This window comes from Macaca fascicularis, chromosome 2, assembly GCF_037993035.2.
Source record: "Macaca fascicularis isolate 582-1 chromosome 2, T2T-MFA8v1.1".
Taxonomy (NCBI): Eukaryota; Metazoa; Chordata; class Mammalia; order Primates; family Cercopithecidae; genus Macaca; species Macaca fascicularis.
The window spans coordinates 42199840-42227235 of NC_088376.1; the positions used below are offsets into that span (position 1 = coordinate 42199840).

At 38.1% G+C, this 27396-nt stretch overlaps 1 protein-coding gene and 1 non-coding gene across 2 annotated transcripts in view; one reads left to right on the forward strand and one right to left on the reverse strand.

Moving 5' to 3' along the window:
* The window catches only part of COPB2 (COPI coat complex subunit beta 2), a 34233-nt gene extending 7408 nt beyond the window's left edge, over window positions 1–26825 (reverse strand). The window contains exons 1-15 of the mRNA XM_045386878.2: window positions 26717–26825; window positions 20154–20291; window positions 16226–16312; window positions 15893–16019; window positions 14885–15033; window positions 12279–12425; window positions 11301–11400; window positions 10495–10637; window positions 10043–10242; window positions 8635–8745; window positions 6379–6467; window positions 6186–6292; window positions 5082–5225; window positions 3972–4102; window positions 3544–3751 (exon numbers count right to left, since the gene is read on the reverse strand). Coding sequence (XP_045242813.1) covers window positions 3544–3751; window positions 3972–4102; window positions 5082–5225; window positions 6186–6292; window positions 6379–6467; window positions 8635–8745; window positions 10043–10242; window positions 10495–10637; window positions 11301–11400; window positions 12279–12425; window positions 14885–15033; window positions 15893–16019; window positions 16226–16312; window positions 20154–20291; window positions 26717–26719 — 1884 coding nt within the window. The 5' untranslated portion in view covers window positions 26720–26825. The remainder of the gene's footprint in view (window positions 1–3543; window positions 3752–3971; window positions 4103–5081; window positions 5226–6185; window positions 6293–6378; window positions 6468–8634; window positions 8746–10042; window positions 10243–10494; window positions 10638–11300; window positions 11401–12278; window positions 12426–14884; window positions 15034–15892; window positions 16020–16225; window positions 16313–20153; window positions 20292–26716) is intronic.
* On the forward strand, window positions 25373–25481 carry LOC123571963 (U6 spliceosomal RNA). The gene has a single exon (XR_006696321.1). It is a non-coding gene; the product is annotated as a U6 spliceosomal RNA (small nuclear RNA).
* Window positions 26826–27396: the final 571 nt, after the last annotated feature.

Sequence of the window (27396 nt, forward strand, 5' to 3'; positions counted from 1 at the left end):
GGACATACAACATTAACCATTCCAGAAAGACAGAATACAGAAAACAAAGGAAGGAAATCACCATAGAATGATTCATGAAAATCTTTCAGAAATGTAGGACATAAGTTTCCCATTAAAAAAGCTCATCTAATAACTGGCAGGATTAATGAAAATTGATTCCTACCAAGGCCTACCATGATTATAACATTTCAGTACAACAGAGACGACATTCAGAAAGTTTCCACAGAGAAAAACCAGGTCATGTACTAAGAATGAGGAATAAAAACAGCTTTAGACTTAAACAATAACTACAAGGCAATGGAACAATGCCTTCAAAATTCTGAGAGAAAATTACCTCCAACAATTCTATACCAGTTAAATGGTCGAATATGTTTTAGGGTAGAACAATGGCACTTTCAGATATTCAAAGTCACAAAACAATTTATCTCCCATTAACAACCCTTTTCTCAGGAAACTGCTGAAGGGCGTGCTCTCCCAAAATGAGGGAGCAAAGCAGGAAAGGAGATAGGGGTATAAGAAACAATGGATCCAACAGGACAGAAGCAAAGGAAGCCCCAACATGATAGTGAAGGGAAATGCATGATGAGAGCAGGAAAACCAGTGCAGTCTGAAGGAGACTAAGCAAACTGAAAGGAGATCTTCGGGAACTCTGGAGAACCAGCAAAGTCCAGGTAGAACTAATCACAGGTACACAGAAAATTAAGCAAAGGGGGAAAAGAGACAATTATAGACTCCAGGGAAAACAAACAATTGCAGGAAAGGAAAGCTAGATAATATGCTACATGGTTAACCTGTGCGCAGTGATTGCACAGCCATAATAATGTAAACGTTTGAGTAGTGATCAATCAAAATTAGAACTGTTCTGAGAGATGAAGGATAGGAAAGTGGCGTGTATGTGGTAGATGCAGGGGAATGAAAGAAGGCGAAATCCTCATCTTCTACAGAGGGGGAAGTCACAAGAAATGCCTAAAGCTAAGAAATGAAGAAACTGCTATACTGCATGAAGATACAGAAATAAATACCACAAGAATTAGATAAAATAAAGTACCTCTAGGGAGCAGGAAGCAAAAAGGAGGGCTGCTTTTTTCTTAAACTTTGCAAAACTTATTTTATGCTTTGCACATATGTGATTTTGCTTAAAAAACACTACATAAGAAAAAGTCAGGTCATGGTACATTTTATATTATATGTATTTTAATCACAATTTTTTTAAAAAGCAGATGGGGTAAAGAGAAAAATGTAGTGTAGAATTGAAAATATCAGGAGACTGGAAAAGAGGCACAGAAGAGGAAGACTGGTATGTTCTTCCATTTGTTTGTGTCCTCTTTTGAAGAGGTCTCCTCTTGTTCTCCTTGAAGAGGTCCTTTACATCCCTTGTAAGTTGGATTCCTAGGTATTTTATTCTCTTTGAAGCAATTGTGAATGGAAGTTCATTCATGATTCAGCTCTCTGTTTGTCTGTTACTGGTGTATAAGAATGCTTGTGATTTTTGCACATTAATTTTGTATCCTGAGACTTTGCTGAAGTTGCTTATCAGCTTAAGGAGATTTTGGGCTGAGACAATGGGGTTTTCTAAATATACAATCATGTCATCTGCAAAGAGGGACAATTTGACTTCTTCTTTTCCTAACTGAATACCCTAATCAATATCGTGAAAATGGCCATACTGCCCAAGGTAATTTATAGATTCAATGCCATTCCCATCAAGCTACCAATGAGTTTCTTCACAGAATTGGAAAAAACTGCTTTAAAGTTCATATGGAACCAAAAAAGAGCCCGCATCTCCAAGACAATCCTAAGTCAAAAGAACAAAGCTGGAGGCATCACGCTACCTGACTTCAAACTATACTACAAGGCTACAGTAACCAAAACAGCATGGTACTGGTACCAAAACAGAGATATAGACCAATGGAACAGAACAGAGTCCTCAGAAATAATACCACACATCTACAGCCATCTGATCTTTGACAAACCTGACAAAAACAAGAAATGGGGAAAGGATTCCCTATTTAATAAATGGTGCTGGGAAAATTGGCTAGCCATAAGTAGAAAGCTGAAACTGGATCTTTTCCTTACTCCTTATACGAAGATTAATTCAAGATGGATTAGAGACTTAAATGTTAGACCTAAAACCATAAAAATCCTAGAGGAAAACCTAGGTAGTACCATTCAGGACATAGGCATGGGCAAAGACTTCATGTCTAAAACACCAAAAGCAACAGCAGCAAAAGCCAAAATTGACAAATGGGATCTAATTAAACTAAAGAGCTTCTGCACAGCAAAAGAAACTACCATCAGAGTGAACAGGCAACCTACAGAATGGGAGAAAATTTTTGCAATCTACTCATCTGACAAAGGGCTAATATCAAGAACCTACAAAGAACTCAAACAAATTTACAAGAAAAAAACAAACAACCCCATCAAAAATTGGGCAAAGGATATGAACAGACATTTCTCAAAAGAAGACATTCATACAGCCAACAGACACATGAAAAAATGCTCATCATCACTGGCCATCAGAGAAATGCAAATCAAAACCACAATGAGATACCATCTCACACCAGTTAGAATGGCGATCATCAAAAAGTCAGGAAACAACAGGTGCTGGAGAGGATGTGGAGAAATAGGAACGCTTTTACACTGTTGGTGGGATTGTAAACTAGTTCAACCATTATGGAAAACAGTATGGCGATTCCTCAAGGATCTAGAACTAGATGTACCATATGACCCAGCCATCCCATTACTGGGTATATACCCAAAGGATTATAAATTATGCTGCTATAAAGACACATGCACACATCTGTTTATTGCAGCACTATTCACAATAGCAAAGACTTGGAATCAACCCAAATGTCCATCAGTGACAGATTGGATTAAGAAAATGTGGCACATATACACCATGGAATACTATGCAGCCATCAAAAAGGATGAGTTTGTGTCCTTTGTAGGGACATGGATGCAGCTGGAATCCATCATTCTTAGCAAACTATCACAAGAACAGAAAACCAAACACCGCATGTTCTCACTCATAGGTGGGAACTGAACAATGAGATCACCTGGACTCGGGAAGGGGAACATCACACACCGGGGCCTATCATGGGGAGGGGGGAAGGGGGAGGGGGGAGGGATTGCATTGGGAGTTATACCTGATGTAAATGACGAGTTGATGGGTGCTGATGAGTTGATGGGTGCAGCACACCAACATGGCACAAGTATACATAGGTAACAAACCTGCACGTTATGCACATGTACCCTAGAACTTAAAGTATAATAATAATAATAATAATAATAATAATAATAATAAAAAGAGAAAGACTGATAAATCACCTCTAACATTTAAAGGGGGCACTGAGAAAGCAGAAGGAAGCGTGTAAGAAGGGTGCATCATATGCTGTAACAAGTGCCTTAAACTCACAGGAGAAATTCTATTGCCACAGAAATCAGTTGGCAATTAAGAAATAAAGTTTTTCAACTCCATACTAATTTGCTTTCAAATTGCTAGTTTTAAAAAACAAAAAGAAAACACAAAACAAAACCTCTTACCTGTTTTTCCAAAAAGTGTGCAACTCTGGTCCTCTGTTCTTTTGGAATGGTAGGAAGGACCTTATCAGCCATGCTAAAGTCCCTCCGCATGACGGCTGTCTGGTATTCCAGGACTGAAACCAGCAGGGAATAGCTAACGATGTTCAATTCTTTATCCCCTAGATAAAGCCTGTTGTCTTTAGGAATGTAGCCTAGGAGATACATCGTCCTATAAAAGACACAGAAACCAAGTTAGAAATTCAAATCTGCAATTACACAAACACACGCCCCGCCAACCTGCCTCTTGCTCAAAACCTTCCCGTCTGATTGATACATTTTTGGTTAACAATAGGCAACCTACTAAAACTATTCCACTGAAAAATCAGCCTATCAAGCCAACAACAGATTTTGCTAAAATTTAGGACAAATGCGAAATGATACGCAGGTACCTGTCCAAGTGGGCAATGGTGACTATTTCTCCTCCAACATAATAATTTAATCTGTTCACAGAACTTGTGTAAATGAAGCAATCGCCTACCCAAAGCCCCGTTTTCACAATTTCCTGAATCTCACCAAGAACCTGCAGAAAGAAAATAAAGACTATTACTTTATCCAACATCAGAAATCTCTCAATAAAAAGCTGAATATATTTGAGGGTGATATGGTAGAATAAGGAGTGCAAAGTAAAATCCTTCCTATTTCCAGAAAGAAAAATTTTCCTTGGAATTTTTTTTGAGATGGAGTCTCTGTTAACCAGGCTAGAGTACAGTGGTGTAACCTCTGCTCACTGCCAACCTCCGCCTCCCGGATTCAAGTGATTCTCCTGCCTCAGCCTCCCAAGTAGCTGGGATTACAGGTGCCTGCCACCATGCCTGGCTAATTTTTATGTTTTTCGCAGAGACGGGGTTTCACCATGCCAAGTTAAGGTCAGGTCTTAAGCTCCTGACCTCAAGTGATCTGCCCACCTTGGCCTCCCAAAGTGCTGGGATTATAGGTGTGAGCCACTGCAACTGGCTGGAATTTCTTTCCTCATTTAAGAACAGATTCCTACTCAATATAACCCTTAGGCTCAAAACAGAAAAAAAAAAAAAAAAAGAACAGATTCCTAGATTAGTATTTGTAATGTGAAATCTCATTGTTGGGCCAAAACCATGATATAAAAGAACACTGATCTAAACTTAGACCCTTCATAACTTGAAAATGAAATATTAAGTATTTCACAAAATCTAGGATATCTGCATAATGAATGATTTACCATTTGGGAGCTCATTTAAATCACTGACTAAATAGTCTTAGGACCAAAACGACTACAATTTCTTTACTGAAAGATATCAAAGTAAGTCTAAAGAATTCCTAAAATCAAAGCACAAATTTCTTTTAAACGTATTTTCAAAGTTTGATCTATGAGTCAAGATTTTAATTTTCACATTTCACCAGAAATCCTTAAATGCTGTCTCCTCAAACCTAATTTATAACGAAATGTTAAAATCAGTAAAGTCTGTTGTAAGAATATAAATCATTTAAATACAAAGCTAAAAGCGATGTGCTGATCCAATTACCTCAAAGGCATCTTCAATGCCATCTTCAGTAACTCCCTCATGTGTTTCCTGTGCAGCCAAGACTTTTTCTGACAGATACTTAAGGATAAAAAATGATTCCTCAGTAGCAATACAGACTAGCTCTCCAGAGTCAGACCAGAAAATCTGCAACACAACAAAATCATAGACAACTGATTTGGATTTCTGAGTGGATATGACAAACTGCACATACTTGATTTCTTACAACATTTATCTTCTTATATCAAGATAATAAGTATTCACTTAACAATGTTATGTGGCATTATTTGGGAGGGTGGCCAGGGCAGGGCTATGCTATTTAGCCTAGCAATAGAAAGTCCAAAGTGAGACAGGAAAGGACAGCTGTCAGTAAACACTGAACGTGCTACATAGAGGACCAGCAGCCTGTTCCCTATTGCTCTAGAACAGTGTTTATCACTTTTTCTTTTTTTTTCATTTTCACCCACCCTCCCTAGAAGTCTTTCTGGACATTTTTCTAATCACCTCCCCCAATGAAATGTTAATACCACAGATACACATATGTAATGCATACACATATGTATAGCTATGCTTTATTCATAAAGAGTAAGCCCCCCCAAGCCAATTTTTACGCCCATTGAGAATGCACACTCTAGAACCAGACCCCAGAAAAGCTGGTTTGTTTCCACAGATAATCTCCTGATAGTGAAAACTGTCAAAGCAGCGGGCAGTTCTAAAGGTAAACACTTTGTCACTGGAGATGGTCACCTCAAGTTCAAGCAGCTATCATCAAAACATATGAAAAGGTTTTCTGAACTACGTGGAAGAAGGCATTTCCAAGTCAAGAATTCTCTGACTTCTTGTTGTCAAAGCATGCTTTTTTCCTCTGTCAAAATGGCACTGCCACTTACCTCCAATTGCTCAGAAAATCAGGATTGTCGTACCCTAATGAGGCCGTAGACGATGTGTATTTTAAAAAGTTATTTAAATTCTAAGTGCTGTTTTATATTTTAAATGGCTTTTGATAATGGAAGAGGGACAGCAGGGTACAAGACACTTCTTGGCCTTAGGGACCCAGAACTCATCACAAAAATAAATATTCCAAAAACAACAACAGGGGAAACTCACATGTTTGGGCTGAATTTCAATTCTTCGTATGAGTTCTGTATTGTCCCAGTCATAGAAAGCTAAGCCATTTACAGATCTGACTCCCAATAAGAAGCCGCCATAGATACCTAAAGGGAACATAAAAAGAGTTTTGCTTAGGCATTTTGGAGCCATTACAAAGAATTTAAAAATGTAATACGTAGACCACACTCACTTTCTGCTCCAAAATCTGGTTTAAATGATTTTTTTTCCTTAAAGTTCTTAAATATCTTTACAACACTGTTGCTCTCTCTTATTGCATACCTGGGAGAAAAAAGGGAAGGCAAACATAACATGTTATATACTACATCATAATTCCACCAAATGTTGGAAATATCTTCAAATATTTTTCAGTAATTATGCAAAAATATAAAATAAATATTTGAAGATTCTCTGATGTACGTTTTCCTAAGACATCAGAGAACTCCTTACAGTTGGACAAATGATGAAAGGGTTTTTTACTGTATATGACATGAATTACTAGGGCTTACAAACCACTTTAGTAAATAAAAATGACCCAAATGTCTGTAATAGGTGAATGCTTAAACAAATTATAGTATATTCATATAATGGAATAATACTCTGCAAATAAACCAATTACTGATCCAGGCAAGAATATGGATGAATCTCAAAAAACATTATACTGAACAAAAGATGCTAGACACAAGAGTACATACCATATGATTCCATTTATATGAAACTCTAAAGACAACTCTAATCTATATAGAGACAAGAGGCTCTCATCGGTATTTTCTTGGGCCTGGGGAATGGGTGGGTAGGGGGTGTGGACAGACTGTTAATGGAGACAAGGGGATTTTGGGGGATGATAGAAATGTTCTATAATTTGATTGTGTTACTGGTTACAGATTACATACGTTTGCCCAAATCTACTGACAAGAACAATAGTCCTCCCTTATCCACGGGGGATACGTTCTAAGCCCCAGTGGATGCCTGAAACCTCAGATAGTACTGAATCCTATATACACTATGTTTTTTCCTAAATGTAAGGTGGATAGCATATACAATGTGGATAGATATGCTAGGCAAAGGGATGATTCACATCCCAGGTGGCATGGCTCAAGATTCCATCATGCAACTCAGAACACTGGGCAATTTAAAACTTATGAGTTGTTTATTTCTGGACTTTTCCACTTAATATTTTTGGAACACAGTTGACTGTGGGTAACTAAAACTGCAGGAAGGGAAACCACAGATGGGGGGACTGCTGTACAACTAAATGATACATTCTGTCTTCTGTAAATCATACCTCAATAAAGGTGATTTAAATAATAAAAACTGTGACAAATGGCTCATTAGTCAGCAATGATCAGCAACAACAGATTATATTCAGGCCTCTGCCTTGAAAAAAGTGGCTGTGGCTATCACTGGATATTTGAGATTGTGTGAGGAAGTGATGTGATGAGGGCTTTGCTCAGGACAGGAAAGATGCTGAGCAAGGCCTTGGCTGGATAAAGCTGAAAAAAGGGAACTATCAAAATAGAGGAAGAGGTATGCTGAGAGAGGGCAATTCATCAACTATAATTTTGCCTAAGATAACACAGTACCTTTGAATACACAGAACTATATGTATATAAGTGTATTTAGGAAATTTATGAAAAGATCAGAACAATTCCATACCTCTCAATAAATCTTACTGTTGTCAACATTTAAAAAAATGTATCTTATTATGCAGTGCTGAGCTTAAGTTACCCCACTATTGGGGGCAAGATGCAACATAAAATGTGAGGCAAACAAAACTAAAAAAAACTGTGAAGATGTAATTCACTTGTGTGGTCTGAAAACACTAAACCCCTAATGTTTATTACATGCATTAAACAGGAATGAAAAAGGAACCAGAGCCAATGACTAGTAAAAAAGTCAGAGTTAAATGATCTTTCCTGCTTTTAATGAGAACATTTTATGAACATTCTGAATTCAGACAGAAATTTGTTAAGAATGGGCAGCGGGTACTATCACAGAAAATAAGTTTTAAAAAAGATTTCACAAATTTCTCATCAAAATGATCAAATCACAACATCATCCCCAAGTAGCTCACAAAGGCCAGTAGCACCAGGACACTACATTATAGGGAGGGCACGCCAAGGCCTGCCAAAGCAGACATGAGGGTCTACTGTGCCTTAAGCCCATAAAGCACCAGGTCCTGCCATGGGCTCCACCAAAGAAATGGGTGCTGGGTCCCCAGTTAAATGGGATTATTTTATCAGTTTGAGTGAGCCAGCTCAACACAGAACAAAGAAAGGACAAAGACAGCTCACGCTATACAGTTGCCTCTGACTCTAACGGACAGCTCTGGTGAGAACTGTTTTTTAACACGGAGAAGCGCAGCCCACATCAAGCCTTGAGAGTCCTCAAGCAGCACACAACACATCTGCAATCACGGCAAGCTGGCTATCACGCAGCCAAAACTTACTCTGAAGAATCGTGGGCCCATGCAAACTCCTGAGCAGATCCAAAGCTCTTGTTTCTCAATGCCATTGCTGTGTAGATGATATACTCCCCATCACCACACACCACCACAAACCTAGAAATCACAGAAGCCAGGGAGGGAAGTACAAAGGACCAAAGACATGTAGAAGTTAAGAAACAATAATTCTTGTTATGGTAAAAGAATTCTAATAACAAATGTTAAAAAAATTCTAGCCAACAAATTAAAAAGGAAATTATGAATATAGCATTACTGCTGAAATGTTATTGGAATGGCCTTCTCATAAAGGCAACTGGAGACAGGAAGGTGAGAATGGCTGGAGATGCAAAGGAGGAGGATTCCAATTATTCAACCAGTATTTGTTGAGCACCAAGATGCATAGCACTTTGCTCATGACATTTATACCACAGGAAGGCACTGTATTATTACAAAGACTATCTTCATTTTAAAGCTGATCACTCAAATGAATAAAAATATCTCACTCCAGTTTTTAAAGACTATTAATCAAAATACAGAGGATATTTTAACATTTAAATACTGAGAAAAAGAGAATGCTGCATAGTCAACTAAAATTTTCCCAATGGACATAAAACAACTATCTTTAAAGTTATTTATAACACTTTAAAGGCTGGTATCAAAAGACTGGCAAAGGCAAAACTTGTGGCCAAGAATGTTCTATGATATTAAGGGAAATGCGCATAATGCATTCTTAACCTTCATAAGACAATTACGTTACAAATAATTATGGATACAATTTATTGAACTAGGTAGCATACTTGGTTTATATCCTTTGTCTTTTTCAATATTCAGCATAACATTATAAGATGCCCAGACCTGCTGTAAAATATTTTTAAAGCTCCACAGATTTAGACTTCACTGTGCTAGAAACTCCTCTCTCACAAGATGTTTGGTGACTTATAAATCTTAAGGGAGAAATTAAACTGACAGTTCAAATTACAAATAAGAAACAGAATTATTACCAATCCCAAAACTTTTTCAAAAGATATCTCAGAGTCAAGTTTTCTTCTTAAGAGCAGTGAGTCAGCAAGCATTTAGAGAGGGTACCTCCTAAGTCTCAGCATAAGACATACTCCTTGCCCTCAAAGGAGCACATAAGAACACAAACTCAATGCATGTGAAATAACAGTAAACAGTACTATTTAACTATTCAGAATTGTGTGGTATAGAACAAGGCCAGAGGGGAAACATGCTCCATCTTTTGTGCCAACTTTATCAAGTGGCATGGCTGCCTGCAGCCGTATTGAGGACTATGAGGCCAGAGCAAAAGCACACTGAGGAATGATTAGAGATGCCAACCAAGAGTAGACTGTGGATCTGCAAACCTGTTCTAACATACACAGAAGCTGAGAGACAAATTTTGATGATGGCTTACCGCCCATTAGGATTGTGCTGAATAGTCTGAGGGTATATTTCACAACTGCCCATATCCTTTACTGCCAGTGGCAATCTTTCTCCATCTTTAATTTCAGCATCTCCCATTGCTTTTAGGTTGGCCTGCTGGACTTCTGAATGCTTGGCCCAAATTATCTTTCCATTGGCATCCATGGACATGGCAGGTTCCTCCCGACCAAGCTGAAAGAAAGACAAATAACTTTCAACAATGAAAAGGAAAATAAATAAAACCACAACAAAATAGATTATTTTTTCACCTAACAGAGAGCTCCATTTCCTTTCTTCCACTTTAAATCTTCATTGCTTAATGTCTAGTGCTTAATGAAAGAAGTGCCAGTTTTACAAAACTGGTGACTTGGAAGATGACGGTACTAAAATACAAAGAAAATGGTTTTGCCTATGTCCACCTACTGAGAGGGATAGTATAATTACCTTAACAATGATGCTCCCTTCATCATAGCCCAAAGCGACATTGTTTGACCCTCTTAGACTGGCCACGCACCATACTCTCTCCATTCCATAATTCAGTGTGCTCTCAAGCCGGTAGGTGCTTGAATGCCAAATACGTACTGTTCCTAAAACGAACAATGTAAATATTCCCTTTTGATACAAACATCCGATGATAAACTATCAGGTGAAAGAGAGCCATAGAAGTCTTTCTATTAAAATAGATAACACTTCGTGGCAGCTTAATGACCAATTTTTTGATCTACTGTCTTTAAATGATTTTTAAAAGCAACATAAACATAACAGATAACGTATAAGAAACAAAAACTAAGAATTATGATTTTAAACATGAAATAATAACAGGATTTCCTGGGTAGAGTGTTTCCTCTGTGCCAGATGCTGTCTATGCATGATTTCTTCTCACTATAATCCTATGAAGCAGATATATGTGTTTCCATTTCATAATCTGCCCAAACCACACATTCATAACATAACAGAGCCTGATTTTGAATTCAGGTTTGTTTGACTCCAAAGCACATGCTTTTTCAGTTTTTCTTCAGGACATCTGATGGTCCTCTTAAGTGACAGAATCAAAATACATGAGAATGATGATGATGATGATGATGATGAAACTAATGCCCCTTTACTCTTTTATAGCTTAAGTCTGGTACTTTACTAAAAATATCAAAATCCTTGGAAACCTCCAATTATAATGCAGAGACATTACTTGCTTTAAATGCCCACTAAGTAGTAGTTACCAGCACAGGAATAAACATACCCTTCTAACTTACCATCTTCTGAACCTGTGATAATGATTGGCAACTCAGGATGAAAGCTGGCACAAGACACATTTTGGGCATGTCCTTCCAGTGTCTGTACACATGTTTTATTCTGTAATTAAGACATAGAAAACATTTTTTATTAGTGAAAAACATGTAACCAGTCCACCCTTAATTTTCTCAATGTACACATACATTATAAATGATAGTAGTCATGACAATCTAAATAATATCCAATACAGAAGTTTTTGAAATAGGATGATCTTGTTGTATATATGAATATTTTATCTAATTACTTTGTAAAATAAATGTAAATGTAACTATCATATTTAAAGAAGCGGAAAAAACCCAAGAAGGCTTTTGTATGAATATTATTTTCCCAAATTCTCGGGGTAATAGATTTACCCCTTAAAACCCACACTTACTATCACTGGCTAAGTAGACAGTACTGCTTTAGCCTTTAATATTTTTATTCTGGATTTAAGTACAAATGTGAAAATGTTTCAAGGTGAAACAGACTTTCTAGGCCTCATTTTATTAATTGCTTATAGGAACTTTTGATGTAGAAAACAAAAATATCTAAATATAAGAAAATCTTAGAGATAGGAAGCATGTTAACAAGAGTTCATAACTAGGTTTACAAGAGTACTATTTGGCAAAATGGTATTTGTTGATCTGCTAGCTGACAAAAATGAATAGAAGTCTATCAATGAAGATTATGGAGGATAATTCAACATTAAAATGTTAAAATTTCTAAATGCAATTACAAAATGAAATATGAACATGTTGGTATTCTATTTTTAAAATCTTGATATGTATGCATTGTTTTCATTTTTATGGAGACTTCTGGGAACACAGTTTAGGTGCAAATACTGATACCTTAAGTTATTATGCTGGGAACAGATTTCAACAACCCAAGTCTTAACTGTCCTATAAGAAATAGTAAGAAACATATCTAACATATGGAAGTAAGGTTATGAAAAGCTGTACCTGATAATCCCATATTTTAACAAGACGGTCATCTGCACCTGAAATGAGGTATGGTTTGTCCCCACCACTGTAGTAATCAATACAATTCACGCCCTTCTCATGTCCTTCCAAAGTGAAGTTTGGTGACGAAGAGCCCAACTGCCATACCTGCAGAGAGAAACAGCATCTGCCAGTCAATATGGGGCCTTGCTTTTCAAAAGGCAAATCTACCACATTTCTGACACAATATGTAAAATGCCAAAGCCCAGGAGAGAAGAGCTATGAAATTTTATTTTTTATACTGTTTGGTTTTTGTTATTTCTCATTTTACTTGAATTCTCAGGAGCCAAAATCACTATGGCGTTCTTTAAAAGAAGTGCCAATTTTCAGGCTTTATCTCTAGAGATTATAATTCAGTCAATCCACAGTGAAGCCCAGGAATCTAGATGTTTAAGACTTTGAAAAACACCACTTTAAGGGTATGAAATTATTTTATTATAGATTCAATATACACCTCATGAAAGTGGATTTAGTAAGATATATTAAAAGTGGCTAGGTGTGGTGGCTCACACCTGTAATCCCAGCACTTTAGGAGGCTGAGGTGGAAGGATCACTTGAGCCCAGGAGCTCAAGACCAATCTGGGCAACACAGCAAGACCTTGCCTCTACAAAAAAGGAAAAAGTAAAAAGTTAGCCGGGCGTGAAGGCACACGCATGTAGTCCTAACAACTCAGGAGGCTGAGGCAGGAGGATCGCTTTAGCCCAGAAGTTTGAGGTTACAGTAAGCTGTGATCATGACACTGCACTCCAGCCTAGGCAACACAGACCATAACTCAAAAATATATAAATAAATAAAAATGAAGATATATTTAAAGGAGAAAATTACTGCCTAAAAATTTAAAATGTAGAAAATTGTTAAAAATTACCACAGCACAGAATTAAGCTTTATCTTTACAAATATTTACTGAGTGCCTACCATATGGGAGGCCCTGTGGGGAGTATAAATATGTGTAACAAATGTTTATCAATTACTGTATAAAATAAACTTTACTGGAACTGAAGATAAGACAATTCTTGCTCTCAAGATAAACCTAATTTAGTAAAACAAAAGTTTACAACTAATTTCAAAGTTAATCTATGTCAAAAGCAAGGAAAATCCAAAGGCAAAATAACTAAGGTCAAAACCCTAAGATATTCAGACACATAACATTTTACATAAAGGAAAACTAGTAACAGTGTTTTATATAGGTGAAAGCAAGCGTGTAAGCAAAAGTTAATTTATTTTAATTCAATGCATATGGAAATATTTTATTTTATTTATTTATTTATTTATTTTTAGATGGAGTCTCGCTCTGTCGCCCAGGCTGGAGTGCAGGGGCGTGATCTTGGCTCACTGCAAGCTCCGCCTCCCAGGTTCAAGGCATTTTCCTGCCGCAGCCTCCTGAGTAGCTGGGACTACAGGCGCCCACCACCACGACCAACTAATTTTTTGAATTTTAGTAGAGACAGGGTTTCACCATGTTAGCCAGGATGGTCTTGATCTCCTGACCTTGTGATCAGCCCGTCTTGGCCTCCCAAAGTGCTGGGATTACAGGCGTGAGCCACCACGCCCAGCATGGAAATATTTTAAATATTATGATTTAAAAAGGGAGCATGATTGCCCTCATTGCAACATGTATTAAGCACCTAGATCAGGTAAGGCACTTTGCTGTTTGCTACTGAATGTTTGGGGAAAGGGAGTGACACATAGTTTCTACCCCCAAAATTCAGTATTTCAGGGGATAAAGATTTTCAAAAACATGTAATTAAAATTCATTCTGAGAAAGGCTGAAACAGAGGCAAAAAGCAATGGAAGAAATGGGATAAGCATAACTGGCTCTGCCTAGAGATGAAGTGGATGTCTGACAAGAGCTTCTCAAGAGTAAATATTTGTGCTAAGCCTTAAAAGCTGAGTAGTTCTCCGGAGGAAAAAAATATCAAAACAGGAAAATAAAGAGAAGTGCAGGCAGATGGAAAAGTTCAATGAAGTAAGGTTTTGTGAACATTCATGGCCTCTAGAGGATGGTGAGTAGACCAGGGTTTTAGGAGATGTCGCATAATATTAGCCCAGGCTAGTCTTGGAAATCCTTGTATTCCACACTAAGGCATTTGGACTTTATCCTTAGATCAGGAACTGACAAGATGCAATCTATGTTTCAGGAAGATAACAGACAGCAATGTGGTGAAATGGAGTAAGAAAGACAGAATAGAGGCATATGGAATTTAAATGTAAAATAGATGAACGATGAGCAGAAGTCAACAATGAATACTGAAAGGAGAGGAAAGTAGTATCCTAGAAAGGATACTGGCATTTTTCTTATTCTGGGTTTCCAAAGGCTAAAAAATTTTTATAACATGCTGCTTCCACACAGAAAAACACTCCTCATTAAGAGCACTGAGTTGCCACAATATTTTTCAAAACAGAACATGTCCTTTGGATTAAAATGAGAAATCCTATTTTTACTTCAAAATAGACTTTTGAAAAAAACTTTTAAGATGGATCAATTTCTGGCCAGTCAATAGTAAAACACCTAAGGCAAGTATAGTTCACTAATAATGATAACTGACACAAACTGTGGACACCCTACCTTGATAGTCCTGTCCAAAGAGGCACTGGCAAACTGATTGTTATCTTTGGGGTTGATCACAATCTGCATAACATAATGGGTGTGTCCTTCAAACACTTGTGAGCAAGACCATTTTTTATCCCAGTCCCAGAGCTTAATAAGCATGTCATCTAGGCCAAAAGAAAGTCTCAAGTTAGTTGTGATTTCTATTTTTTCACTTCATAAGTAAGACACAGTCTTTAGGGGAAGCAAACCTAACATAAACCACATAATCCATGACTTACAGAAATAGAATCAAAACCAAATAGCGTTTTCAAAATGCTTATTTATCTTAAAAATAAATTTAACTCTCTACAGAAAAGTGGAGATAAAATAAATAAAATAGATTAGAAATAGCAAATATAAAAATTTTGTGAAAAAACTTAAAAATTCAGTGAGCATTAAAGAATGAGCAAAGAGTCATACAAGTTTGATTAGAATCTAAGCGTGACTGAATACTGATAGCAATGACTATGTAGAGAACAAGCATTTGCCCTCACAAGACTGGTTTTTAAAAAGTTTTAAATTACTTCTCAATTTTTAATTTAAACACATTTCAAAGAGCTATTACCAATTCAGTGCTACCTCTTTTGCCAGTCCTCCAAGAGGTCTACTATTTATACACAATACCAAGGAGCAAACTAGTTTGAATATGAAGATTGAACTGACTAGGCTCTATGGCAATCTGCCAAAAACTCACTCATCAACATGTAAATGACCTTTCTGTTCAGCAGATGTTTAAACATCTAGACTTGTAGGTCTTCTCTGACAGGAATTGGAGCAATCATTACACAGATCCTAAGTACAGTTGATACTTCATTAAAGTACAAACACAAGCAGCATCAATAGCACAGTAATGGATCTAAACAGTTTAAAGGCTGCTTGGAATTAGAATTCTATTTGTAACAGCAGTTAAAGAATAGCATGTCTCAGTGAATGAAAATGAATTACCCAAAGAGACGCACATGACCAAAATAGGTCATCTCTTACCACTGCTAGTTAGAATGAAAGGCTGGGTTGGATGAACAGCAATACAGCGAATGTAGTCTGAGTGTGCTTCAAACATATGAACTCTCTCCAGAGTATTGTAATTGAACACTCTAATCTGCATGTCATCCTAGAAACAGAAATTTTAAAACTATCATCCCTATTATCAAGTAAATTATACAAAAAAACTGCATCACAGGCTCAAGGAATGAAGTCTATGCTTCAAAACAGTGCTGTAACTAACAAAACAAACCAGGAATCGAAATCCTGCAACTAACTTACATAATCATTCACCAATTCAGAAAACGGGAATAGAGATTCATATTAATTACTTACTGCTCCTGTCACAACCCAATTCTTCCTTGCAACAAACTTTGCAGCTCGAACAGGAAGATCACATACTTCAAATGTCTTCACCAGTGTCTTTAAAATGTAAAAAGAATACACAAATTGAGCTGTAAGAAAATAACCACAAAATCTACTCTGTTATATTTCAAACATCCAATTTTTAAGATCACTTCTCATTTTAATATATTTTCAGGCTAAAATATAAAAGGTCAACACTAAAATTTTTTAAAAAGACAAATTATCTTTTAATAGATTCAAAATTAAAACACTTTTTAAAAGACAAGAGAAAGCAAATGTCCACAAGATGGTATTCCAGATCCTCTGTGCTCCAGCCCTTCCCTCTCTTTTCTAGCCTCACCTTTGGCTACTCCCAGCCTTACCTCTGCTCTTGTTCTCTCTGCCTTGAAAATCCACCCATGGAAACTTGTACTTCCCTTTCATAATGTAGCACCTCATAATTATGTTTGTGCGAATCTTTCCTGCCAAGCTCTCCAAAGGCAGGAATATTTTTCACACTGTATAGACAGAAGCTAGAACAGTGGCTGGCACACTAAATTAGTGTGTAATAAGTATTTGTTGAATGAATTAGCTCTTAGTTTTTCTTTTTTTCTTTTTTTTTGAGACAGTCTCACTCTGTCACCCAGGCTGAAGTGCAATACAGTGGCACAATCTTGGCTCACTGCAACCATCGCCTCCCAGGTTCAAGTGATTCTTATGCTTCAGTTACCCAAGTAGCTGGGATTACAGGTATGCGCCACCATGCCAAGCAAATTTTTGTATTTTTCGTACAGACAGGGTTTCACCATGTTGGCCAGGGTGGTTTCGACCTCCTGGCCTCAAGTGATCCACCTGTCTCAGCCTCCCAAGTGCTGGGGTTACAGGCGTGAGCCACCACACCTAGTCAGTTTTTTTGAAATTGAAACCCATAAAAGTGACTCATGAATAAGGTACAATTCTTTTGCATGCTTTAGCAATATGATTCCATACAAATGTTATTATTTATTTTTTTTTTTAAATGAAAACACAGTGACCTGTATTTTCCTCTGAGCTACTCAGAATGGAATTATACACACAGGATAAAGGTAGAAAACTAGAAGACCCTCCTAGAAAAAGCAGAGATAATGGTATACCTCTATGTTCTCCTTCTTTGATGCCTGTTCTTAAAAGTCTGAAAGCCAAACTATCATTTTCCAATCCTTTTTTGTATCAGAGAGCAAAAAAGAAATAACTAAGAAACCAATATAATCTTACTGCTTGATTAACCATGTGCACTAAAAAAGTAATAGGGACCGGTTCATAAGAACTGTCCCACTCTGATTTTTCAAGCCAGAGTTCAAAGATTCTTTAGACAAAGGCTGAATGAGTAGGCACTTCAACTCCAACCTGCAGAATCACTACCAGCTGACTAAAATACAGACACTGAGAGTAGACAGAACATGCAATCTGTAATGCAGCAGAAAAATCCACAAAAGCTCATGAGGAGCCAACAAACTCAGGGATCTAAGCAGTAAAAATAAAGCAGCTGCAGAGCAAATAGCCAAGGCTCAGCGCCATGTTAGGGGCTATGACTGATGCAAATGAAGAGTAAGAAAAGCTACACATGCGATACATACAAATGTTCAATGTAGATTAGGAAAGTATAACTAATGACTAATACTTATATGGTACTTAGGTTTCATATACAATTTTATCTAATTTTATCTTTTTGACAATCCTGTGACATAGGGAAGGCAATAATATCATCTTTACTTTAGATAAATAAAGAGGGTCAGCATAGTTAAAAGGCTAACCTATATAATTTAATCAGCAAGTTGGCTTCAAATCCTAAAATACTATGTTTTTTAAACCACTGCATGTACCACCTCAAAGAATATATAGTATCTCCTTATTTGAAATTCAAGTGCATTTAAAACCCTTTTTACTTCCAAAAACCTTTTTGGCTCTCTCAAGAATTTGCTCTCAACACAGGAGTGGTAAATACTGTTGGTGATATAAACACAGGGAAAAAACAGGGAGAACCAAAGACAGATCAATCATTCAACAAAGACTTACTATCTACTAGGAGCCTGACAGTGTATCAGGTAGTGCCTCATGCACTGGACCAACAGTGGGAAATAAGATGAGGGTAATCCTTGTCCTCATAGAACCTCCATTCTTGGAGGAAAGAAGGAAATTAAGCACGAAATTACCAATGAGATGAATTATGAAAGGGGAAGCAGATGGTCCTGTCATAGGGCAGAAAAAGGTACAGAAGAAAAAAAGGAGGCAAAGCGGAAATGCAGATAAAGCAAAGATATATTACAATAAAGCCTAGAGAAAGATAAGAAAAGTACGCCTGGGCTTTAGAATATAAGATGATCAAGTGACAGAGCTGAGAGATAGGTAAATGTAGTTGATAAGAGGGAATCCCTAGGAATAATCAGAGAGAGAGGACACCAACATATCTGTTAAACATAAAATCAGAAATACTTTAAACATCTCAAGAACTAAACAAAAAGGAAAAAAAAAGCAGTTATTTGCATCAAAGCAAAAAGAATTCACAAGATAAAGATCTGAAGTTGTAGAGAACAGAAATACTGAACTAGTGATAAGTGAAATGCATATTATTAATTTATTGAACAAATAATTATTGAGCACTTACTATGTGCCAGGTAATGTTACAGGCACTGAGATACAGCAGAAAACAAAATGTTAATTTGCATAAAATGTCACTGATGGACTATGGTATGGTTTGGATTTGTATCCCCACCCAAATCTCATGTTGAATTGGAGGAAGGCCCTGGTGGGAGGTGATTGGATTATGGGGGTGGATTGGAGGTGATTGAAGGTGGGGATGGATTTCCCCCTTGATGTTCTCGTGATAGTGACTTCTCATGAGATCTGATGGTTTAAAAGTGTGTGGCACTTCCCACTTCGCTCTCTCTCTCCTGCCATCATGTGAAGAAGGTGCTTGCTTCCCCTTCACCTGCTGCCAAGATTTTAAGTTTCCTGAGGCCTCCCAGTCATGCTTCCTGTTAAGCCTGTGGAACTGTGAGTCAATTAAGCCTCTTTCCTTCATAAATTACCCAGTCTCAGGTAGTTCTTTACAGCAGTGTGAGAACAGACTAATACAGGGTAAAAGTTTAGTGTACAGTCATTTCTGTTTCATTACAGTGAGTATAAAAGTGTAAAGTTGTTTTTAGGTTTACTTCTGGCTTTGGTTCCTTGATCCTATTCTGCCATTTTAAATTCCTCAAATGTGAATCTCACCTGGATTTCAAGAACTTAACTTTGGACATTAAGGATAATTACTATATAAGTAGACACAACTGTATGGCATAGTGCTAACTATAAGCTTTGTACTCTTAAATACAGTCTAGGAAGACTAGAAAATATGAGATAAACTAATTTGAAGGATATGTTATTTACTCAGGTGAAAGAGGAGTCAAGCATTTAGGCAGAGAATCTGTAAGATGCATGTATAACCAAAAGCTGACTATAAATATTTCCCTGATATAATCTATATAGCTGAGTGAAAGATTTATCTGCATATCATTACATTGGGCATTTGGGAGAAAAATAAATTTAAAAATATCATTCTTAAGATAGAATATTCACTGAATGGAAAATTAACAATTAAATACTTTAGCGAGTGATCCTATAATACCATCAGTTTTCTCAATTTCAAAAATGAGCTAATACTACCTAAGTCAGAGTTGTCATATTTAAATATTATATATAACATACCCAGGACAGTTTCTCCTACAAACTATCCCCTCATAAATGTTAGTTCCTTCATATTTAAAATACTTCGTACCAACTTGAGAAAGCGGTTTACATATAGCTTCTGGATTCTGTTACAGTATTTCTTCTCTTTCATTATAAACACAGTCTAACATAGTATTTTATTTCTAATAAAGTCCTGAAAAATTCCTACCTGTGTTTCATGATTCCAAACACATACACTGCCATTGTAAAGACTTGCCAACATCCATGGCTCTGTAGGATGCAAATCCACACTCTTAACTCGATCAGATCTAGCAGTTAGCTTTCTTTTGATATCAAGTCGCAAAGGCTAAAAAGAAACATTAAAAAAATTAAATTGCTAAGCCAAATAAAATATGTTTGAGATCTTAACTAAATACAGTGCATGAATAGGGCTACAAAACAATTCAGTTACAACTTTGCTAAGCTTTTAACACAGTTTCAAGTCTAAGCACCTATTTCTTCACTCACACATGCAAAAAGATCAGAATATTTAACATTATAAGATTTACAGCAGTGGTCTTCAAACTTTTTGCTCTAAGGATTCTCCTTACAAATTTTGAGGACCCCAAAGAGCTTTTGTTTATGCGAGTTTTATCTATTGGCATGTTACCATGTTAAAAATTAAACCCGAGACAACTTTAAAATATTTATATATTAATTCATTTTCAAATAACAAAAATAAATCCAGTGCATGTTAACTAAAATAACGTTTTTATGAAAAATATGTTTTCAAAAAAATTTGGTGAGAAGAGTGGCAATATTTTACATTTTTGCAAAACTCTTTACAATCTGACTTAACAGAAGACAGATGGTTTCTCACTATCTGCTTCTGCCTTCAATATGCTGTGATATGTTCTTTTGGTTAATGTATACAAAATAATGCCTGGTCTCACAGACACATAGCTGGAAAGTGAGGGAGTATCTTAATAGTTTTTTCAAGTAATATGATGTTATTCTTCAAAATTCGAGAAGTGGTAATTTCTTAAAGGTTACTTGAAAGGTAAAATCTGAAACTGTATCAATCAGCTGTTTACACTTCGTTACATTAAAATCCACTGGCTTAGTCCATACTTTGAATGGATCTTTCTCTCATGCATGCTTTTCTAACATTAAGCATTGGTCATTTGGGAAATGCTGGTTCACTGAATTATGCACATCTTCTAGATGCTAACAACATCATTATACTATAAAAAAAAAATACATTCACTAATTTCACCACCTACTTCAACTGATAAGCCTTTAAGCACTGGAAATCCATCAAGTTCAGTGAGTTTTTCAAAATTCAAACTTTCACTTGAAAGCTCTAATTTTATCATTGGCAACAAATACTGTCAGGGACCAGCCAACCTCTTTCAGGTTTTTGAAAAATGTCTACCAAATATTCAAATCTGAACAAGCAGAGTTTCTCATTGTTTCAAGTAAAGCTCGGCTCACAATTTAAAAACGGTGCAAATGTTTCCCCTTGAGACAACCACCATACTTCAGTATGCAGTAGAACTGCTTTATGCATCCTCCCCATTTCACCACACAGAATTTAAAAGACGCATACTCAAGTGTGGAGAGGTAATAAAATTTTTACTGTTTCATCAATGACATTCTTAAGTGAAACTGGCTTTTTAAAAAACTGTGTAACAATGAAGAATATACTAACAGTACAATTTGGTGTCACTTCACTAGCAGTTTTACCTTCCATTAGTTTTACACCATCAGTGCAAATATCGACATTGTGAAAGGTGCCAATAGTGTTTCACTGTTAAGAAAATACTTTTAATTTGTGGACCTCCTAAAAGAGTATTAGGGACTCTTAAGGAATCAAAGACCACATTTTGAGAACCTCTAGTTCACAGAATTATCTTTTTTTTTTTTTTTGAGTCTCGCTCCGTTGCCCATGCTGGAGTGCAGTGGCGCCGATCTCAGCTCACCGAAACCTCTGCCTCCTGGGTTCAAGCAACTCTTCTGCCTCAGCCTCCCGAATAGCTGGGACTACAGGTGCATAATTTTTTGTATTTTTAGTAGAGATGGGGTTTCACTGTGTTAGCCAGGATGGTCTCAATCTCCTGACCTCATGGTCCGCCTGCCTTGCCCTCCCAAAGTGCTGGGATTACAGGCATAAGCCACCACACCCGGTCAATGAATTTTAAATATTCACAAATCAAAATTTTGTGCCCAGGTCAATAGTGTCATATCAGGAAATATTCTGAAGAAGTGTTATTCATGAGTTCCCAGTAACCGTAAAGCATAATATTGAGTTCTTCGGAGAAAAGTGGTAGATTTATCTTGGCAAAAATACTTGTAAATGCTAGGTAATGTAATGTGTGATCAATAAGGGTTATATCCCTGTGCATGATGGTCTTTGGTGTCAAATGGGAATGTTTCAAATATTTTAATGGATTTAAATTACAGAAACAATGAAAACTGGAACAATTTAAAACAAAAATTAAAACATTCTCTCAAATCAGAAATATGAATAGTTTATAATAGCATTTTCAAGCCAAATTCTTCCTTTGAATTACAGAACAGACAATTATTTGAACAACTATTTTCTCCATTCTCCAAAAAATGTCATTCTAGGAGAAAAGTTAATTCATTATATACAATGATATTTTAGGGCAGTGGGCTTAATTCTCTCTAGGCGGCATGCTGAGAAAAGATAATTTAAAATATATTTCCCCTTTAGGCCGGGAGCGGTGGCTCAAGCCTGTAATCCCAGCACTTTGGGAGGCCGAGACAGGCGGATCACGAGGTCAGGAGATCGAGACCATCCTGGCTAACACGGTGAAACCCCGTCTCTACTAAAAAAAAAAAATACAAAAAGCTAGCCGGGCGAGGTGGTGGGCGCCTGTAGTCCCGGCTACTCGGGAGGCTGAGGCAGGAGAATGGCGTAAACCCGGGAAGTGGAGCTTGCAGTGAGCTGAGATCCGGCCACTGCACTCCAGCCTGGGCGACAGAGCGAGACTCCGTCTCAAAAAAAAAAAAAAAAAAAAAAAAAATATATATATATATATATATATATATATATTTCCCCTTTAACAGGTCTTAAACACAACCTAAAAGCTCATTTGGCAAGTTGAGTTACTGTCAAATCTTTATTGCTGTGATCTTCTATGATGATCATGAATGGGACAGAAATTTAAGGTTACCTTTGAATATAAAAAGAAGATCTAGCAGAGATAATTTCCTGAGACAACACCTCACAACGCTTTTACTCATCTTTTTGGGGTTATCAAATTTGGGTCATTGACTACTTCAAGTCTTGTTCTATCCACACCTCCTTCACTTTCAGCAACAACCTTTACCACTTACTTTAAAATATCAGAGTTCTCTGGCTCTTCTCTTCAATTTCCTCAAAAATGTTTTCACTGTCATCAGTCCCTTCCTCTCTCCAATTTTCTACTTTTTTTTTTTTTTTTTTTTTGGTGAGACAGAGTCTTGCTCTGTCACCCAGGCTGGAGGGCAGTGGCGCGATCTTGGCTCACTGCAACCTCTGCCTCCTGGGTTCAAGCAATTCTCCTGCCTCAGCCTCCAGAGTAGCTGAGACTACAGGTGTCTGCCACCATGTCCAGCTAATTTTTGTATTTTTAGAGACGGGGTTTCACCATATTGGCCAGGCTGGTCTCCAACTCCTCTCCTGACCTTGTGATCCACCCACCTCGATCTCCCAGCCCCAATTTTCTACTTTCAAATAATCACCATCTTCACATTCCCTGCTAGTTCAGAAAAGCAAGGCTTTTTACTTCATCCATTTCTGAGTTCTGCCCCATAAATTACTATTGTAAATTTTAACTTCCCTTTAAATCTCTATGGAGTCAACAGGTATGAAGTGTCTATTATGTACCAGGCAGGAACCATGGTGAGGGTTTTCATATAAGCCAGCATATCTCACAATTTTTCTCCAGTAATGAGGAAATTGGACACTTATAAATTGTGAACATTTTACTTTAAAATATTTTAAGTTATTGATTATTGAGTAAAAGTGACGCTCCATCAGTTGGGCCAGGGAACTCTGAGCAACCCCAGTAAACCTCTACATACTCCCAAAGCACAAATCTCAGTTTAAAAAAGAAGAGGCAGCCAAGCGTGGTGGCTCATCCCTGTAATCCCAGCACTTTGGGAGGCCGAGGCAGGCAGATCACCTGAGGTCAGGAGTTTGAGACCAGCCTAGCCAACATGGTGAAACCCTGTCTCTACTAAAAATACAAAAAAAAAAAAAAAAAGGAGAAAGAAAAAAAATTAGCCAGACGTGGTGGCCCACCTGCATTCCCAGCTAATCGGGAGGCTGAGGCTGGAGAATCGCTTGAACCTGGGAGGTGGAGGTTGCAGTGAGCCAAGACTGCACCACTGCACTCCAGCCTGGGTGATAGAGTGAGATTCTGTCTCAAAAAAAGAAAAAAAAGAAAAAATATAGAACAGGCAAGGGTTCTTGTGATAATATTTCTCCCAACAGTTAAGTGACTATCTTGAATAAGACAATGTACTAGGTACTTTGGGACAAAGAAGATTAGGATGCTCACACTGTATCCTCAACTCTAAATGTTTCCCTCCATCTTCCAAAAGCTGGATGCATTCAGGACTCAGCTTAAATGCCACTGCCACCAGTAAGACCTTTCTAGTTACCCCAGCCTGAAGCATTCTTTCCTAGGGAATCCTACAGGATTTCATTTTAACTGTTCATGGTACACTTGTGTACACACCTTTTCTTGCTTTCTAGAGTAGATCCTCCTTAAAGCCAGGGTCATTGCTTATACATGTCTATCTCCAGACCACCTTATATATTTGAGTATGGGGGTTTAAAGACAGATACCATAACATAAAACTAGAGTGTCATGATGGATTTAAATTTCAGTTCCACCACTCATTTCAGATGTGCAATAGTGGGCAAATTTACTTAAGCTCTTTCAAGTTTGACTTATGTAAAACAGGAATATTATTATTATCTACCTCTTAGTGCTGTAAGAATTAAATTCAGAGTTAACCAGTTAGAGCAGTGCCTGACCTACAGTAACCACTTCACAAACATATAACCCTATCTCCCAGCTGCTGTGAGAATTAGGCAACTATGTTTAGCGAAGTGCATGGCACATAGTAAATACTCTATGGTAAATGTACAAATGAATAAATTCACATTTTATATTTTCCACAAAGGATTTAAAATATATTAAAGAATGAAGGCAATATTTCATTATATAAATACACTGGTAAATGTAAAGATGGCAAAAGAAAATGAAATTAGGCAGATCCAAGAGCCTTTTTCAAAAACGTCCATTACTGCAACCACAGCAGACCCAAACTAGAGCAGGTAGTTAGTAATATGAAGTGCTGTAATTAAGAGGCTTGAGGTTTGTTCAGTTCAGGGACTGTAACCCGGGTGCCCAAGAAAGTCCACGGATGGTGCTAGCTTCAGCAGCACATACACTAAAATTGGAAGGATACAGAGAGAAGATTAGCGTGGCCCCTGCGCAAGGATGAGACGCAAATCCATGAAGGGTTCCATATTTTTTATAAAACAAAATTAAAAAAAAAAAAAAGTCCATGGAATGAGGGGGGCGGGGTCTGTGAATGAGTGCACTAAATTTTATGCAAAAATATTTGTTTCTCTGTGCATTTTCTCTGGGAGTATTCCTAAATTTTTCCTCTGTTTCTAGTTCCAACTTTGCCACAATTAACCTTGTAGAAACATACTTTAAAAAAATGTTTTAAACTGAAGATGAGGGACTTAATCCCTAGCGTCTTCAAGCTCCAAAATGTTTGATTCTGTGCTTCGTAACAAGTTTTTCTTAAAGGCAGAAAAACATTTAAATGTAAAATATTTTCTTTTTTTTTTTTTTTTTGAGACGGAGTCTCGCTCTGTCCCAGGCTAGAGGGCAGTGGTGCGATCTCGGCTCACTGCAACCTCCGCCTCCCGGGTTCAAGCGAATCTCCTGCCTCAGCCTCCCGAGTAGCTGGGACTACAGGCGTGTGCCACCAAGCCCGGATAATTTTTTTTTTTTTTTTTTTTTTTGTATTTTCAATAGAGACGGAAGGTATTCTTACACTATTGTTTTCTCTCCTTATTATTATAACACTCTTGTGCAAACTATTCTAGGGCATTTTTTTAGGGTTATGGTGATAATAACAGAGTGCTCTAACAATTACTATTCTTACCAGTCACTGTATTTGCAAATGCATGAAAGCACACCAGCCAGCGTTATAAACAGCAACCCCTTCCTCCCAACCCTTCTCCCCTTAGATATCTAAGAGCTGAGATACCAAAGCATTTGAAATTCCATTTTTGACTCCATATACATTTGTTTTTGGCTTCTCTGCTTTACAGCTTGTAGCCAGCACTCACTATCCCAGAATAAGCCCAACAGGAGTGCAGATTAACTACCACCGTTTTAAAAGGAAACTTTAGTTTTACCAAAAGCCTCCTACGGAGTTCAACATATTCGGCCTCTGTGTTTCCCTACACCACCGACCCGGCTGCAGACTGCAGGAGCTCCGGCAAGCGCCACAAGCGCCAGAGGAGACAGAACCCCTCATTAGCAGGCGTTGCCTCCCCAAACCATCCCAGTCCCCTGGGCCCCACCGCCTTCTCCCTTCCTGGAATCAAACTGGACCAAGACCCCGTAAGGCCGGAGGCGGCTGCCGCAGCGGTAGCCCAGACCACTGCTTACCGCGGCCCTCAGTCCAGAAGCTCCAGGAGTCGGCCGTAACCTATGGGACCCCGCTCCCTTCTACGGTGTCTGGACCTACCATGGCTGTGTCGGTTCGATCCCTGGCACCTCGTTTGTTACCGGCTACGCAGGCCCTGAGAGAAAGCCACCGAACCTCTGACCGTCAGACTGACTGACGTGGAACTTCCGGGAGCCGATTCTCGCGATAGTCAGACGCCAGGGCCGAAGCGCCTGCGCAAACGGCGCGCAGACCCATCCTTTCCCAAGCCCCGCCCCAGTTTCCTAGGCAACGTGGCCTTCCAGACCGCTGGTAATGGACCTGAGGCCGCCGGGAAGGAGGGGTGTGGCGTAGACCACTGGGGGCCGTGTCCTGGTGCTGCTGAGCTTGGGCTCCGACCAAAAGATAGAGATTGAAACGATGAGGAAAACGAAGGGCCTAATCCCCGCTGGACGCTAACTGCAGGGCAAGCTCCCCGGTGCTGGACTTGTGTTTCAGAGGCCGAGAACCGCTATCGGGCTTCCTCGGACTCTGGCCCTGAGGGCGGGGAACGGCGATGGAGAAGGCGTAACGAGACTCTTAAGTCCAGTGTGTTCTGGGGGCTTGGTGCGAGGCCCAGAGAGTTCTCTGCAGGCCCTGCCCCGGGCACTGATTAAAGCTGAGAAGAGACGCGCTGGGCTGCGGGCTGAGCTCCACGCTTCTGAAGTCAGAGGGAGGGCTGAGAGCTTCCACTTCTGGAGCTCCCCGGGAGACGGCAACTA